Source organism: Myxocyprinus asiaticus, chromosome 32 (assembly GCF_019703515.2).
Source record: "Myxocyprinus asiaticus isolate MX2 ecotype Aquarium Trade chromosome 32, UBuf_Myxa_2, whole genome shotgun sequence".
NCBI lineage: Eukaryota > Metazoa > Chordata > Actinopteri > Cypriniformes > Catostomidae > Myxocyprinus > Myxocyprinus asiaticus.
The window spans coordinates 31,016,953-31,034,191 of NC_059375.1; the positions used below are offsets into that span (position 1 = coordinate 31,016,953).

A 17,239-nucleotide genomic window follows, 5' to 3' on the forward strand; every position below is an offset into this window, starting at 1 on the left:
AGATGGGGGGAGATTTAGGGCAATTAGACCACCCAGCTGTCCTTGAGGTGTCATATCTGTGGTGTCAATACACCAACTCGCACATCTTCAGCAATGCTAAATGAGTAAACACATCACACAAATGGTAAGGGTGAGAGAATCAGAAGCAAAAGAGGGAAAGGGGCCGTCCTTACTTTTTCTCTGGAGTGGGAGTGAGAGGAGGTCCAAAGGGAGGAGGCAAATGGAGAAAGCAGGATCGAGTCAGAGAGAAAGGGAGCAAGGAAAAGGGAAGTGGTGCTCTGTCTGCAGAGCAGTACAGGACCATGCTGTCAGGCAGCTTTCTCATCTGGATTGGGGCATTGCTTCTGGGACTTGAAGCTTTGCTGATCAGGGCATCTGACTTCCAGCATCATGGATACGAGGAGATGGTTAGGGCTCTTTTTGCTGTCCAAAGCGAATGCCCTTACATCACCCGCATCTACAGCATTGGTCGAAGTGTGGAAGGACGGCACCTATATGTCCTGGAGTTCAGTGATAATCCTGGCATCCATGAAGCATGTGAGTCTTTCATGCATTGAACTTGACTTTTGTACCATGCTGTGTAAGAAATTAACTTATTTTTATTAAGGGACAATATTTGCCCCCTGAAATTGATTTTCAGGACCATTTTTACCTCTATTAATGCATGTTTTTCTAACAGGCACACACAAAATTGTGTAAATTGCATGCTGGTTAAGCTGGTCTTTTCAGCAGGGAAGGCATGTAATTGTTTATTTATTGGATTTATGTAATCGTTTATCTATCTGTCAAAGTGTTTCTAAAGTGTTTTTTGTTAAGCTATAGAAACACGATGTAGCCACTCTATTATGCTCCAAAGGGAAAGTTTTCCAACTAAATAGACTAAATATTAAAAGAAACAAATGACAGTAAAAGGCAAAGTAATCTCTTCAGTAATCAAAATACCTTTTTAATGTAACTGGACTCTGAATACCATCTATTTAAATTGAAACTGTAGTGAAATACAGTAACTAATATTTAGTATTTTAAACATGTAATCCTGTTACATGTATTCTGTTACTCCCCAACCCTGGATATCAGATAAAAAAAGAGAGTAATCCATCTTTTCCCCAAACATTTAAAAAATCTGGGGCATTATCTGTCTCTTTTGGTGCCATTTTTAGCCCCGAGCCATGGTTAATAGCTGACCCTGATACCCTGGTATTAAATTCCTAACCCACAAATCTATAAGTCCCAGCGAACTCTTGCGTTTTTTTTAAATGTTTTTCCCAAGGCTGTACAGCTGCCAGAGTTGACTGGTGAAGTAATAATTTGGGTTTGATTGCAAGATTGCTGGTGTTCCAGTAAAATGTAGTACATCTCTTTACTCTGAACAGCACTTGCAGTACAGTTGTTGAAATGAGGCAATGTTGACTGTCAACATGATTTATCCTGCTGCTCCTCAAACACTCACATACGGTAAATTGCATTTAGGAATAGACAGTAATGGGTTTAGGGGAGGGGAATACTGTATGTGCCGAGGGATGTGGTGAGTATTAGTTGTTGCAGGCAAGAGCAAACATCACTCTTGTTATTGATCCTTCACATGAACATTCCTGTAGGAATGAAAAATCACGAATGGGATCTCTTAAATATCTCAATTGTTTCTCCTAGACAGCAATGAGATAAAATAGAGAGCGAATTGAGATTTTTTGCTAAAGTTTCTCCTGAGAAAAAGACTCCAGTGACATGTGTCTCTTCTAGTGTCACTTTAATAATAATAATAATAATGATAATAATTCCTTACATTTTTATAGCACTTTTCTAGGCACTCAAAGCGCTTTATATAGTGTAGGGGGAATCTCCTCAACCACCACCAGTGTGCAGCATCCACCAAATCTCACCAATTGTCAGTTTAATCTCAGCAATGTCACAAAAAAATTTTTGTCAATAGATTTGCCAAGATACCAAAGTCTGCAATCAAAAGTCAGAGATTTTAATATGAACTCAAAACAATTCTCATCAAATTCTTCCAAGACCAAATTATCTGAGCTATGCAATCCACATACATTTTTAACTCTCTTACTGTATGCCAACAATTGCCTGATTTGTGTCTATTTTTATTTGTCCAAAGGAATTTCACGAAGAAATGTCTGAGACTTGAATTTGATGTTTCAATGTAAGATAACTCAGAATTCCATTATGTCTCATGAGATATTAGAGTAAATTGAGTAATACAATTTCCTTTTGATTCTAGTCTGCAGACCATTTTCTATCCTTTGTTCACTCAAATTCAAAACACATTTAGCTCTCAGTTACTGAAAATAGTTAAAATCTGTCAACAAAGTGATTGTGAGAATGCAGTATATATACATTGCTTAGAAAAGTACATGAATCTTTGTCATCTGATGTAAAGATCTGCTTCTCTTGGCAATATGCTTCTAAAGGAGAGAATTCCAGGATGTATACATGTTCCACACAGAGTACAAAAACAGGAACCGGTGGAGCAGAGTAGGCAAAGGACTTCTGACCTGACCCTTTAGATTCCAAACAATTTTTTTGTGAGAGTGTTAATTCTGAGGCCACTCGTTTGGTGACTCTGTGAGCAGACACACAACCATTAATTGAATTATTGCATGATTAATGGGATGACTGTGATGAGCCTGCCTGCACACAGTGGCTAATTAGATTTGTGATTTGCCATTACTTACTTTTTGCATTAAAAGTGAACAAACATAAATCTTCTGGTACTTCTTAGAGTAGATGATTGTGAATAATGAGCTGACAACTGCCTGTGAGACATGAATTTTGATGAGAGCAGCCTGCTGCACTGTTAAACACTCAAAAAGCTTTTGTAGGGGGTAAATAATTAAATTAAAATTATTAATATTTTATATTTGCATCTTTTCAACCAGAGATGCAGATGGTAAGTGATATCATTTGTATTAAAGGAACATTTCACCCAAAAATTCTGTCATCATTTCCTCACCCTGATGTTGTTCCAAATCCATATGACTTTCTTGAACACAAAAGAAAAAATGCTGAAGAGTGTACCTGGCCACTCTTTTCCAAATAATGAAAGGGAATGTGGATCCGGGTGTTTGAGTTCCAAAATGACAAAAACATTAAGTTTCATTCAAAGTAATTAATATTATCTGTTCACCATATTCAATTTCTTCTAAAGCCATATAGTAGCTTTGTGTGATTTGTGAAATTTAAGTTGTTATTCACTTATAATCTTCCTCTCCATTGTAGCTCTCATATGTCATTTGTTCCAGCACATATTCAAAGTTGCTGCATCACAACATGCTGAGAGCGGAGGGCAATATTTTCAAAGAATAAATTAAATTTCGATCTGTTCATCACAGCAAGCTATCAAACGGTTTCAGAAGACTTAGGATATAGTGAACCAATTGTATGCACTACTTTTAAGGTCCTGTTATAGTGCTTTTTAGTCATTTTGGAGCTCAACAGCTTGGATCCCTATTCACTTTCATTATATAGAAAAGAGAGGCCAGCACATTCCTCAACATTTCTCCTTTTGTGTTCCATGGAAGAAAGAAAGTCATACGGGTTTGGAACGACAGTGAGAGTGAGTAAATGATGACAGAGTTTTCATTTTTGGGTGAACTGTCCCTTTAAATGTTTAAAGAAGCAAATTATTGTAGTAAACATTTAGAGCTTTATACTTGCTCTGAGTTTATGCAGTCGCTCCATCCAAATTGCTTCATCTGCATGAAGACAGACTGCACTTCTTGTTTGCTTGCATGCTATTCACGGATGTGACCCAGTGACCTCCTGTCTTCCTGACTGGTGGTCTCCTGACATGTGTTTTGCAGTGGAGCCAGAGTTCAAGTACGTAGGGAACATGCACGGCAATGAGGTGCTCGGCAGGGAGCTGCTCGTCTACTTATCCCAGTTCCTGTGTGAGGAATACCGAGCAGGAAACGAGCGAATCACACGCCTCATCCACGACACACGGATCCACATCCTCCCTTCGATGAACCCGGATGGATATGAGGTGGCGGCCAGGCAGGTATAAAGCCCTTAGTAGTTAATCATTCACATTGTAATGGGAGTATACTAAAACAGTGGTTCTCAACATGTTTTTCCTCAGAACCCAAATTTTATGTTGAACGTCAAGTGCTGACCCAACACGGTACCAAAATTGTTTGTTGCACAAAAGTCCTTAAAATGTCTAACACTGAACATTAAAATAACACTGCAATGTATTTATATTTGCATTAACTGAAAAGGCCCAACAATATACACAATTATTAACATGACATAGACTAGAATAGGAAAATTGACAGTTTTGGTAATGTCTCTTGAATGTTAATGGTTTCATGCTCTTGGCAGCTAATAATTCATAGCTCAAAAAAAAAATTTGTGGTCATCACAAACCATGTTAATCCTCAGTGCAAATTAACACTTAATTAATGTAGTGTGGGTTGTATTTTCTTTTACATTGCATAGTTTTGTTCATGGTTTTTGACGATGAGGGCATGTCATGCAACCTGTCCAGGTTTGCATCTATATAATTTTCTAGCTTCTATCAAGTGATGGATGAATTTGTGCCAAAATACCATGGAGATTGACTGGACACACAGCCTTTGACGTCAACAACAAAAGATATTGGAAACATTTTCTTCTCCCTTTTGAAAGTCAATGAGGCTATTTATTATGCTATCCTAACTATGCATGATTATATAAGGTGGTTGTGGGCTTGTGGCAATAACAGCCTATCGTTTGAACACAACCATGCATATGTATACACTGTATTTAGTATGGCAGCTGGGATGTGGGAGTGTTTTAATTCTCTTTTGGCCCTCAGTTTATGGTAGAATAAGCCTTGTCCCAGAGAGCATTGCTGGCTTTTTTTTCAGACTAATTACACACACACACACACACACACACACACACACACACACACACACACACACACACACACACACAATAACTTAGAAGAAAGAAATAACATCCAAATATGACAGATTTTTTTGGTAACACTTTACAATAAGGTTCCATTTGTTAACATTAGTTAAAAACATTAGTTAACAAACAATGCACAATACTTTTACAGCATTTCATAATCTTGGTTTATGTTAATTTCAACATATAGTTATATATTTTTAAAATCAAAAGTTGTATATGTTATCATTAGTTAATGAACTTTGAACTAAAATGAACTAACAATGAACAATTGTATTTTTATTAGTAAAAAGATTAATAAATGCTGAACAAAATACAGTCATTGCTAGTTCATGATACCTAATGCGTTAACTAATTAAACCAAACTTTAAAGTAAACAAATCAGGTTTTTTTCAGGAACAGATAATCAATACACAAGCACCCCTTTCCTCTGGCATACATAGACTGACCTGCCATCCACACCTCTACAACATAAAATACACACAAACATGGTAGTACACTCTTTCTCTCTCTTTGAGACTAATTATATGTGCAAAGGTCCAGCAGTAACTCATTGTGACCATATCTGGCTTTACACGTTTCATTCCCAGACAACCGCTTGCAAAGGAAACCAACTCACCATCAGACAGGGTTCATTTAACATCCTATAACTCACTAACACAACAAACAAACACAAAAAATCACATGAAGTGTACGTCTCATATCTGATATGGAATACAGAGATTGTTAAAAAGTGATATCCCACCCCAAAGGTTACTCAAAGTACAGAGAAATACTGTATGTCTAATGCTTATCTGATTTCCAGGGTCCAGAGTTCAATGGATACTTGGTGGGCCGTGGAAACTCAAAGGAGGTGGACCTGAACCGCAACTTCCCAGACCTGAATGCTCTTGTGTACTATTATGAGAAGCACAATGGCCAAAACCACCACCTGCCGCTGCCAGACAACTGGGAACTACAGGTGGGCATCAATCACTGTTGACCTACAGTGCTGTACAAATGGAAGATGTGGTGTGGGAAAGATGGGTCAAGTAATTAGTCATGGAGCTTGTGTAGCTAGAAGCTTCAAACTTCTGAAAAGCTCGAGAAATGAACTTTGCAAGGGTTACAATAGCACAAAATGTATGCAAATATATGTTATGCATATATACAGTATATCCATGTGTTTAGTGATGTTTCATGTATGCATATTTTGTCCGTTGACATTTTCATATTTAGTAGGTGCTTTTAAGTGACTTAGAGTGCATTGAAGGTATATTATCAGAATCAATGCTAAAATGGGATTTTGGCTCGTGACAAGGCAGATTTGGGTGGGAAATCTGCTGAATTTGGTGGAATGGATTTAAATGTCAGGTGTAAAATGGTGACTTGGTCATTTTTGTAATGTTAAAACACTTTCTCCTTTTCTAGCTTAATATGCATAGTCAACAATAAGTCATTCGTAAAAACTGTGGTACTGTCAGATCATTTTTTTTGAGCATCCTGATTCCCGACCATGCCCGACATATCAACGTCGGCTCAACCAATTGCATGAGTGTGGGGTAGGACTATATGTTTTCTGACCATTTCAAGACAGGAGCAGTGTTTGATAAACATGTTTGCGTTTTTTTTCTTCTCAATGCCGTTTGGTCATGCTAATGGAACAGAATTTACACACTTCACCTCTAATAAACGAATAAATAAGGGGCGTAAGATGTGCAGACCTTTGTAAGTGACAGGCATTCTAATTCTGTGGAAATCTAGGCGCAGATTCCGTGTTGGCCTGCCCCATGAACTTGGCCGAATTTCTTGTGCCATGCTCTACCAGTCGAGCTAGAGGAATTCTCTGTACAGTATACGGTGTGTATATGTTTTCAAAGGCAACAGAGTGACTTTTAAATTGCATTACAGTCTCTAACAATCTAATTTTCAGACATAGATAAATCACTGTTCCAGTCTCAAGTAAAATACAGGATAGAGCCAGTTTCTGCCTTACGAATAAAAACGTTGTTGTTTTTACAGTTGTACGGCACACTTAAACTCTTCATTAGTGTGTCGGTAACTCTCCTAGCTCTCGCTTTGCTGGTCTGCTCTCTATCAGCTGTCAACAGGTCTAGCTTTTGCAAAAAGACAGCCTTTGCCTATGTAAATGGACTTTTCAGGCTGTACTGTTGTTATTTTGGTTAGCCTTTCACAACTTGCTGGGTAATATAACATTTAATTTAAAATGTATTTTATTATTATTTTTATATTATTTTTATTTTTTTAAAGAGTAGATCTAGTTTGTAGGACACAGATTGGTGATTTTGCTCATAATGATCAAAGAAGGTCATAATTTTGTGATAGCGTACAAGTAGGGGTACAAATGTCTGACACCATTTGCGAAAATGCTTCTATTTTGCATTTTTTAATTTAGTAAAGTTTTTTTTTTTTTTTCTGTGCAAATAGCATAACAATTCGAGTGAAAAGCTGCATAAAAAAATGATGAATTTTTAAGTATTTAGTATGTTGCTCATTTGCTTTAATGACAAAATGCATTCAGGCTGGTATGGACTCATACCACAAAACCTCATGTTCAGTGTTATCCCAGCATGATTTGAGAATGTTCCAAAGAGCATTTTACAAGCTTCAATAGAAGCGAGGAAATCTGACCATTCGTACAAAGGAGTTAACAGTAAAAATAATTGCTTATATGATCAGTGATCTGGAAATATTTCTTCCATTTTTCATTATAAAGTTTCTTTTTTTATTATAATGTTCAAAATCCTAAAACTTTGTTCATTTCCAGGTTTAAATAAAATTCTGAATCCCTGGTTTTCAATGTAGACTTTTGAAACCCACTATATATTTTTGAGCTAACATGTTTGAAAAACCATTTAATCAGCTCTGTCCAGAAACAATTCAGTGTTTCTGCACTGAAAACATTATTTCTATCAGTCTAAATCCTTGTTTAGATGGGATTAGTTTTCCAGACATATGCTTGTAAAGTAATTGTTACTGTGGATGTCTGTAATGTTTACTGTCAATTCTGAAACCATTCCTCATGGCAAGACAGCATGGTGTTAAAGGGATTGTTCACAGAAAATTCTCTCATCATTTACTCACCCTCATGCCATCTCAGATGTGTATGACTTTCTTTCTTATTCTGAACACAAACAAAGATTTTTAGAAGAATATCTCAGCTCTGTAGGTCCATACAATGCAAGTGAATGGTGGCCAGAACTTTGAAAATCTCCACTCTCACTTTCACTTCCACATTCTTCTTCTTTTGTTTTTGGCATTTTGCATTCTTTGTGCATATCGCCACCTACAGTGTAGGGAGGATAATTAATAGTAAAAAAGGGCTTAAATATTTATCTGTTTCTCACCCACACCTATCATATCACTTCTGAAGATATGGATTAAACCACTGGAGTCGTATGAATTACTTTTATGCTGCCTTTATCTGCTTTTTGGACCTTCACTGTTCTGTCCACCATTCACTTGCTTTGTATAGACCTGCTGAGCTGAGACATTCTTCTAAAAATTTTGTTTGTGTTTGACAGAAAAAATAAAGTTATACACATCTGGGATGGCATGAGGGTGAGTAAATGATGAGAGAATTTTCGTTTTGGGGTGAACTGTACCTTTGAAACAAAAAAGCCACAACTGGATGAGGGCGATGTTCAACATTTTTCAAAATCCTAAAACTTTCTGTTTATCTCTAGAGTTACATTTATCCTAAATCTCAGATTTACAATGTAGACGTATACTTTTGAACCCCACTGTATATTTTTTAGCTACCATTCAAGAATAGTATGAACTATTTAATCAACTTTGTCAACTCTGGACTGAAAATGGTATTTTCCTCAGTCTAAAATGAGAAATCCTGCTTTGGAGAAATTTGTCCATTGGCAGCAGGTCGTCCCTCAGGAAAAAAAAATGAAGAACTTCAGTCGTAGGGTAATGACACATTCCCTTAATTTTGCTACGAGTCAAGAGCCACCACTCACACATGAAACACCGCTCCTGATTCTCTGACCCCAGTGTTGGCTTCACACTACACTGAGCTAAACAGGAGGAAAAACAGCTGTGTGAGTTCACAGTGTGAAACCTGATTCTTCGATGACAGATGAGGCCAAAGGGATGCATGGCTGTTTATATATACAGATCCACACATAATAAATACTGAGTGAGTTTGCTCCAAACAGAGTTTAAACGGGACCAATATCCCACCAGACGTCTCAAAGGACAACAGGCTGTCCTGCCAGACTGAACTCACTTGGAGCAACAGAGACAGACAAAGGTTTATTATCTCTTCATCTTTAGTAGGATACATTACCACATGTCAGATCTCCCAGATAACAGAGCTGAAAGAATATTCCAGAAAGACCATAAGAATGCTACTTGAATGTCTTGGCAGAAAGACCTAAAAGAGGGGGTAAAAATGCATGCAGAATAAAGACAAACTTGCTCTAGGTGTGTGTAGACCATAAGGCCATTCACTGTCTGATGTATACTGAACATAACAATGGCAAGTGCTGGCTGAAATTGCCAGTTCTAATCTGACTGGCTGGCTTTTTTTGGAATGCAACTTCCTGGAATAAAGGTATAACATGTTATTTTTATCAGACAGCCAGGAAACAAATTTGTGTTAATTGTGATACAATAAGCAGTTTTATGAAAGAACTAATCACTGATTTTGCCAAATTTTGCAAGGTTAGTGGCATTTTTGTTTTCTTAGTTTTGTCTGAGAAACAATTAGTACTTATTACATTTAGCCAGACAGAAATTCTGATCACAAAGTCTTTACGTGCCATTATTTGAATTTGTTTATTCAACAGCAGTTTGATTTTGTGGTATAAGCTATTTTAGATAACCCCGCCCTTATACGGTATGTAAAAACGGAACAAACTGTGGTTGGTCGCTTTACTTGTCAATCAGACGGTCTTTTCAACTCGATCTCATGAAAAGTCATAAGAATAGTATGAGATGACGAAATCGTATGAATTTGTACAAGTTGGGTCATTGGAACTTTTAGACCAACCAATCACATACGCTTTCCTCATCTCGTTCTAAACCCAGGTATTTAATTTCTCAGGCTTTTAAATGCTGCACGTCAAAAGTCTGGTTAAGCGAGACTAAGGAGTGTGAAACTAAGGTGTCCGCAAAGCGTCTAATATGTACTGCATATTATTTTCCCCCTGTTGGTCCTTACAGGTTGAGCCAGAAACTTTAGCAGTGATCAAATGGATGCAGAATTATAACTTTATTCTGTCAGCTAACCTCCACGGTGGAGCTGTTGTTGCCAACTACCCCTTCGATAAGTCTCGTGAGCCCCGTATAAGAGGCAAGACAACATACTCGGCCACCGCTGATGACAAAATATTCCGAAAGGTATATCGTTTTTGAATGTAATGAAGGATGGGATGATGTATTTCTCTGGTTCCCTAATGAATGCTTACAGATTTGTGTGTTGGTATTGTGTGTGTGCAGTTGGCAAAGACATACTCCTATGCTCACAGCTGGATGCATAAGGGCTGGAACTGTGGGGATTACTTTGATGAAGGCATCACAAATGGAGCCAGCTGGTACTCTTTGTCTAAGGGTGGGTTATATTTTACATACCATGGTTCTTGTTCAATTGCTTCAACAAGGCTTGTGGTTTTTCTCATCCAATGCCTTTTAATTTAGCCAAAATGTGGGAATTACAAGGTCTTTAATCAGTGATGAGAGGAAATTTTAGTCAACAGCTAAAAAGGTTTAGACAAGCATGAGTTCCTATGTTGGTTCAGGCTGTTTTTGTTTTTGTTTTTTGTTTTTTTGTTTTTGGCTGTTTGGTTTGATATTGATCTAGCTGGTGGACCAGCATATTTATTCTGGTGATGCTGGCTGACCAAGGAAGTTAGGAAGGTTATAGAGACAGTTCAAAATTAAAATTATGTCATCATTAATGCACCCTCATGTTGTTCCAAACCTGTATGCCACAGTCACAATTCACTTTCATTGTAATAAGGCTAGGCTAACATTCTGACATATTTTGTGTTCCATGGAAGAAAGTACAGGTTTGGAATAACATGAGGGTGAGTTTTAGTTTAATAAATCTAAACTGTTTATGTGTGCCAGCACTACAATTTAAAAGGATAGTTTTCATCATTTACTCACCCTCATGCCATCCCAGATGTGTATAACTTTCTTACTTCTGCAGAACATAAATTAAGATTTTTAGAAGAATAGTTCAGCTTTGTAGGTCCATACAATGCAAGTGAATGGTGACCAGAACTTTCAAGCTCCAAAAATCACATTAAGGCTGCATAAAAGTAATTCATATGACTCCAGTGTTTAAATCTATGTTTTCAGAAGTGATATGATAGGTGTGGGTGAGAAACATATCAATGTTTAAGTCCTTTTTTACCATAAATAAAGATTTTTTAGTAAAAAAGGATTGTAGTAACTATCTGTTTTTCACCCAAATATGATTGCATTGCTTTAGAAGACATATATTAAACCATGCTGCCGTTATGTGATTTTTGGAGCTTGAAAGTTCTGGTCACCAGTCACTTGCATTGTATGGACCTACAGAGCTGAAATATTCTTCTAAAAATATTCGTTTGTGTTCATAAGAAGAAAGAAAGACATTTGGGATGGCAGGAGGGTGAGTAAATGATGAGAGAATTTTTATTTTTGGGTGAACTATCCCTTATCACTAATGTGTGATTAAGGAGTATTTTAACTTGATGTCTCTGAAGGTATGCAGGACTTCAACTACCTCTACACTAACTGTTTTGAGATCACTCTGGAGCTCAGCTGTGATAAGTTCCCTCCAGCTACAGCACTTGCCAATGAGTGGCTGGCCAACAGGGAGGCTCTGGTGTCCTACATGGAGCAGGTGAGCTTCCCTTTCTCATGTCTCAGGTACTGCTTTAATCTCTGCTCTGTCCGGCTATACTGCAACAAGTAGAAGTTCAAATTCTAACTCTTGGGTCAAACAGTACCTCTAGCATTCAACTTGTAGCAAACAGAGACAGCTTTGTATTCAAAATGAAATGGGTATAAAAGGATCCCAGTATTCTGATGGACTTGGGTAAGAAGGACTAATTGCTTCACGATGGCACCAGCAGGTAATGAACCTTTCCCCTGATACTTAGAACGTGAAATTAATCTGATCGTTCTAGGGCCCTGTTGTGAGTTAAGTAACACTACCCCTGCTTGCGAGCACTTTTAAAGTAATGGATGGAATAATTTAACCACTCTGAGCGAGTGCAATACCTAACCGTAACCGAAAGCTTTCTTAAAACACATCCTTAATTGACATACCGTGACTCCCCCTGTCCTCCAGGTTCACCATGGGATTAAAGGCATGGTCTATGATGAGAATAACAACCCAGTCAGCAATGCAGAGATCTCTGTGGCAGGCATAAACCATGACATAACCAGTGGTGAGTGTGATCTACATTAAATGCTTACTTTGTAGTACAATATATACAGGCATGACAGTTTAATTTGATGTGGTGTGTGATGTCTGATGCTGTTTTAGGGGTGGATGGGGACTACTTCCGTCTGCTCTTGCCCGGGACCTACACAGTGACTGCGTCTGCAACAGGGTACCAGCCCTTTACCAGCACAGTGACAGTGGGACCAGCTGAAGCTGTACAGGTGAAAATAAAAATAAAAATAAAAAACTGACCCAAACAAACGCTTAAAATGGGGTCCAAAAGTGTGGAAATAAACAGAAAGGATTTAGAAAAATTGAAAACAAAGAAAAGTTTTTGCATTAAGTGAAAAAGTAATTTTTATTCTATTTAGTCTCTATAATGTAAGCAAATTTGTGACCATGTTAACTCCTTTGTGTGAATGGTTCAATTTCCTTGCTTCCATTAAAGCACAGAAGACTCGATCTCGAGTGCATATTGTCATTAATGGAATAGGGACATTTTTAAATTCATGTACATTTTTCAATTCAACTTTTCAGTGAAATTGTTATGCTGAATATAATTTGAAATGAAAAAAATAGTTTGAAATAAGAAAAATACAAAATGGAAGCATTTTCACTATTGGTCTTAGACTTTTGGACCCCAATGTATGATTAGTCGATATTCTACAGTACTGTTAATCACTGTTACTTTTCCCAATAACAAAATAACATGTACCAGTCACTGAAGAAATTGTGTCATGTATGTCTAACATTTTTACTTACATTTTGTTCTTTTTAGTTACATTTCTATTTGAGAGTTCAACCAAAAGGCACAAACTTGAATGTGAAAGCTCATACCAACAAGAAAGGCCCATCAACAGCTAAGGCTCCTCTCACCAAACTTGGACCAAGATAAAGAGCAAGGACTATTCTCTAAACATAGACAAAACTCTGCCTCTGTTTTTATTTAAAGTGAAGAAGAGTAAAATAAAGGGAAACATGGACACTCACTGTGATGAACCTCACCTTTCTATTTCTGTAGTTTCTCAGTTGTTTATATAGATGCATAAAAGTGTGTTTTTCATTGAGAAATCCATATTTCGCTCTCATGTTCTTGTAGAGCTTAAATATATATAAGGTATGTGTCTTATAATGATGAATAAAAAGAACAGAAAAAGTATTAGGTAAACAAAAAAATTTATTTTATGAGAAATTAGTCATAGACTAATGGAAACATGTAGAAGGAATGTTATTGGATTCTGCAAATGATGATAAGTATTATAAGATATTATAAGAATTAATTTGTAGATCAATTATCTCTTGCAGTATGTGGATAATAATAATAATGCAAATAAACATTTTATCTTTAAAAAACAAACTTAGTAAGATTGGTCTTTATCATTGAAAAATGAACTAAGACTGGACTTTTAATATATTCTTTGGGCAATTATTTTTGTACATGAGGAGATCTCAAACTCTAATTAAAAATGGTGAATTTCTTTTGCAGTGCATAGGATTGTGTACACAGATAACCATCCGCTGGCTAGCTTGAGTACATACATGTCTGTGTAAAAATCACATAAAAAAAGGTTTTTTAATCAAAGATATACAGTATATATATATATATATATATATATATATATATATATATATATATATATATATATATATATACATATACATATATATATATATATATATATATATATATATATATATATATATATATATATATATATATATATATATATATATATATATATATACACACACACACACACACACACACACACACAGAGTACAGTTTTATTTTTAGTGGGAATTACTTTATCTTTTAAACCAGTGGTGCACAGGTCTGTTTTGAGGGTTGTGGGAAATATAAAATTATACTAAATGCACATCATAAAATGCAACTAATCATGCACAGTTAGGGCTGCAAAATAAATACACTTACTGTATCTTTTGTTGTTGATGTCAGAGGCTGTGTCCAATCAAAATCCAGTATTCTGGTGCAAATTCACCTTTGACATGGTAACATGGCAGTATTTAGGCCAGTGTTTGTTCCACGTGTTTGATCCTTGTTTAAATGCATTTGCAAAATTGGCAACTTTTTATTTTCTGCCTATGTCATGTTGATGTCAGGGCCGTAGCTAATGCGGTGAAAGGTGGTAACGATTCTAGGGGCCCAAATATCCAAGGGGCACCACAACAAATTCTAAACTGTAATTTTTAATAGGAAAGGGGCCCAGAGCAATATACATTCAGGGGGCCCAGATGACCTTGCTACAGCCCTGGTTGATGTCATGCATATTTTTGGGCATATGCAGTTCATAGTAATATGAATGAGTGTTAATGTTTGATTCAAAAGGACGTTTTGTTTCCTTTTGCACAGAGATACATTTTGGTACTGTGTTGGGTCACCACTTCAAACCAGCTGAGAACCACTGATATAAACTACAATTCAAAGACACCATGAAGTGTCTTTATTTTCACTTCTAGTTGTGCACAGATGTTGGAATTCCACATTTTATGAAACTGCAGACATCCTGAAGCAATTCTTGCTAAAGTGCATTGCTCAAACCTGCTGCCTGGAAATGATCTTCTTGATGCACTGATATCTTGACATCTTATTAATCAATGTCTATCCAGCGACCAACTAGCTGCATGCCTAAACTTTTCTTGTTCGTGACTGTGCAAGCTCTTGTTGAGGAGATATGCATAGTGTTTTCAAATCAGCTGTCATTTGTATTAGACATTCTGTCTATGTCTCAAAAAGGATTTTTAACTCTTAAAAACTATAAGTGAACTGCATGACTTTGGCATTGTTTAGATGGGAGAATATTCAGTTTTTATTGAAGCTAAAGGAACACTAGAGGTCAGTGTAGTGATACTATCAAACCTCTCTGAAAACAGTAAGACTAAACACAGTAAAGTTTTCTCTTTCAGTACATACACATTGATATACTTCAATAGTACCAAGCATATTGAAAGACATAAGTTTATAACAGACTGAATATGTATAATACCTAATTAATAACGGGACACGTGATGCCATGCGAGAAGCAGACGTGTGAATCACGAGCTCTGCGCACTTTGCTAGTTTTTAAATTATTTTCATGTTATAATCCAGTGAGATTCGATACACCTAATTACATATTTGCTCTTTGAGGTAAACATGGCAAAGAAGTCAAAATCCTCAGACTCTGGAGACATTAAAAGACACTTACGTGTTCAAGCTTAGGCTTCTGACGGGACTGCGAGCCGTGGACGCGATTTGGAAAGCACATCAGGAGATGGAATCCAGCGTCAACTGTCCAACATCTCGGTGATGCTGATGAAGGTTGTTGTTGACTTGGAGGATCTCGCTGTAATACGTCGATAGATTACGGCGATGGAAACAAAATTCTCTGAGTTGGTCACAGGAGTGACAGATGTTGAGAAACGAATCGATTATCTGGAGTCTTCGGAAAGGGAATTATCCACTAATCCGCCCGTGTCCAAAACAGACTTGGAACACATTTTGGAAAAACTGGAATATCTTGAAAATATGAACCGAAGGAACAATATTCGAATTGTTGGAATTACTGAGCGTGAAGAGGACAGAGATACAGTGAAATTACTGGACGAGCTCTTCCCGAGTCTGCTCGACATAACAGGTCATAAACTGGAAATCGAGCGAGCTCACAGAGTCCCGGCTTGCAGATCTGCTGAGGGAGACAGGCCCCGATCAATTCTGGCCAAATTTCTGAGATCATCCGATAAAGATCTCGTGCTACATGAGGCGAGGAGCAAAGGAAAGCTTTCTTGGAAGAATCACAATATTTTCTTGTTCCCGGACTTTGCAAATTCGACAAGCGAGAAACGCGATCGGTTCAAGGAATGTAAGAAACTTTTACATCAACGGAAGATGGCTTTTGCACTGATGTTTCCGGCCAAACTGAGAATAGAAATTAAGGATGGTCGCAAAGTATTTACATGTCCAAAACAGGCACTCTCCTTCATAAATACATTGGAGTGAGTAAGTCATTTGAGGTTTCTTATATTAGTGGACCGACTCGCTGTTTAGTGACTCGATTGTCTGAGGAAGCTGGGCGCCATTTTTTGTTTCTTTTTGCGTTGGCTCCGCCTATCGGCTGGAGTTTGTTTTGTAGAATGACACTTCCTTCTAGAAACTTTTGCATTAACGGAAGATCATTTTTACACTGAAATTCCCGGCCAGATTGAGAATGGACACTATGGATGACTGCAAAATATCTACATGCTCACATAAAGGATGTCTTTTATAAAGTTGATGGACTGAGTAAGTCATAGTGTATTTTTTTTATTTTTTTTATGCGGCCTCCGAGTGAATTTGACTTGCTCGATACACACTTGATCATCTGAGGAAACGGGATGCCTATTTTGTCTCTTTTTGTGCTAGTTCTGCCTAGCGGCTGGAGCTTGTTTCGTGGAATAACACTCCTTTGGGACAGTTGTGGAAGCACTCTTTGTGCTTATGCCTCCTGTTGGCTGGAGTTTAGAGTATTTTCACGGGACATTAGAATGATTACGTCATCTGCTGCACTCATAACAGCCGGCTCACTGAACAATTGTCTCTCTGTCCGAGGAAACTGAATGGCTTTATATCAGCTGGAATTTGTTTTGTGGAGGAACACACCTTCAAGACAGTTCTGTGAATGAATCTACATGTTCTTTGTATTTATTCTGCCTGTTGGCTGGGGTCTGTTTTACAAAGTATTTTCTGTTATGTAATTTTGCCTCACAAAATTTGTATAGAATCACCGGATTTGAGCAATCCGATGACAAAGTAGTCGCGGGGACTCTCGTATGCGTACATGGACCTTCTGAGTTTAGAGGGATTGATGTCGGTTGGCGCTGTCATGCGCGGGGTTAATGAGGACGTTTTTCTTTTTTCTGTTTGTTTTGTTTGGGGGTGGGAGGGGGGGGGAGTTCAGGGTT

At 37.3% G+C, this 17,239-nt stretch overlaps 1 protein-coding gene across 1 annotated transcript; it reads left to right on the forward strand.

Annotated features, from left to right (window-relative positions):
• The first annotated feature begins 229 nt into the window (after positions 1-229).
• On the forward strand, positions 230-13,658 carry LOC127423381 (carboxypeptidase N catalytic chain-like). Its single transcript, XM_051667633.1, has 9 exons — positions 230-537; positions 3,816-4,012; positions 5,714-5,869; positions 10,087-10,263; positions 10,363-10,474; positions 11,616-11,755; positions 12,206-12,305; positions 12,404-12,522; positions 13,080-13,658. Exons 1-9 carry the CDS (start codon positions 303-305, stop codon positions 13,194-13,196), a joined length of 1,353 nt encoding a protein of 450 aa, XP_051523593.1. The 5' UTR covers positions 230-302; the 3' UTR covers positions 13,197-13,658.
• Positions 13,659-17,239: the final 3,581 nt, after the last annotated feature.

Coding starts and splice junctions, on each gene's coding strand:
- LOC127423381 (XM_051667633.1), top strand. CDS start 303: ATGCTGTCAGGCAGCTTTCTCATCTGGATTGGGGCATTGCTTCTGGGA. Junction 4,013..5,713: donor ATGAGGTGGCGGCCAGGCAG/GTATAAAGCCCT, acceptor TCTGATTTCCAG/GGTCCAGAGTTCAATGGATA. Junction 11,756..12,205: donor TGGTGTCCTACATGGAGCAG/GTGAGCTTCCCT, acceptor CCTGTCCTCCAG/GTTCACCATGGGATTAAAGG.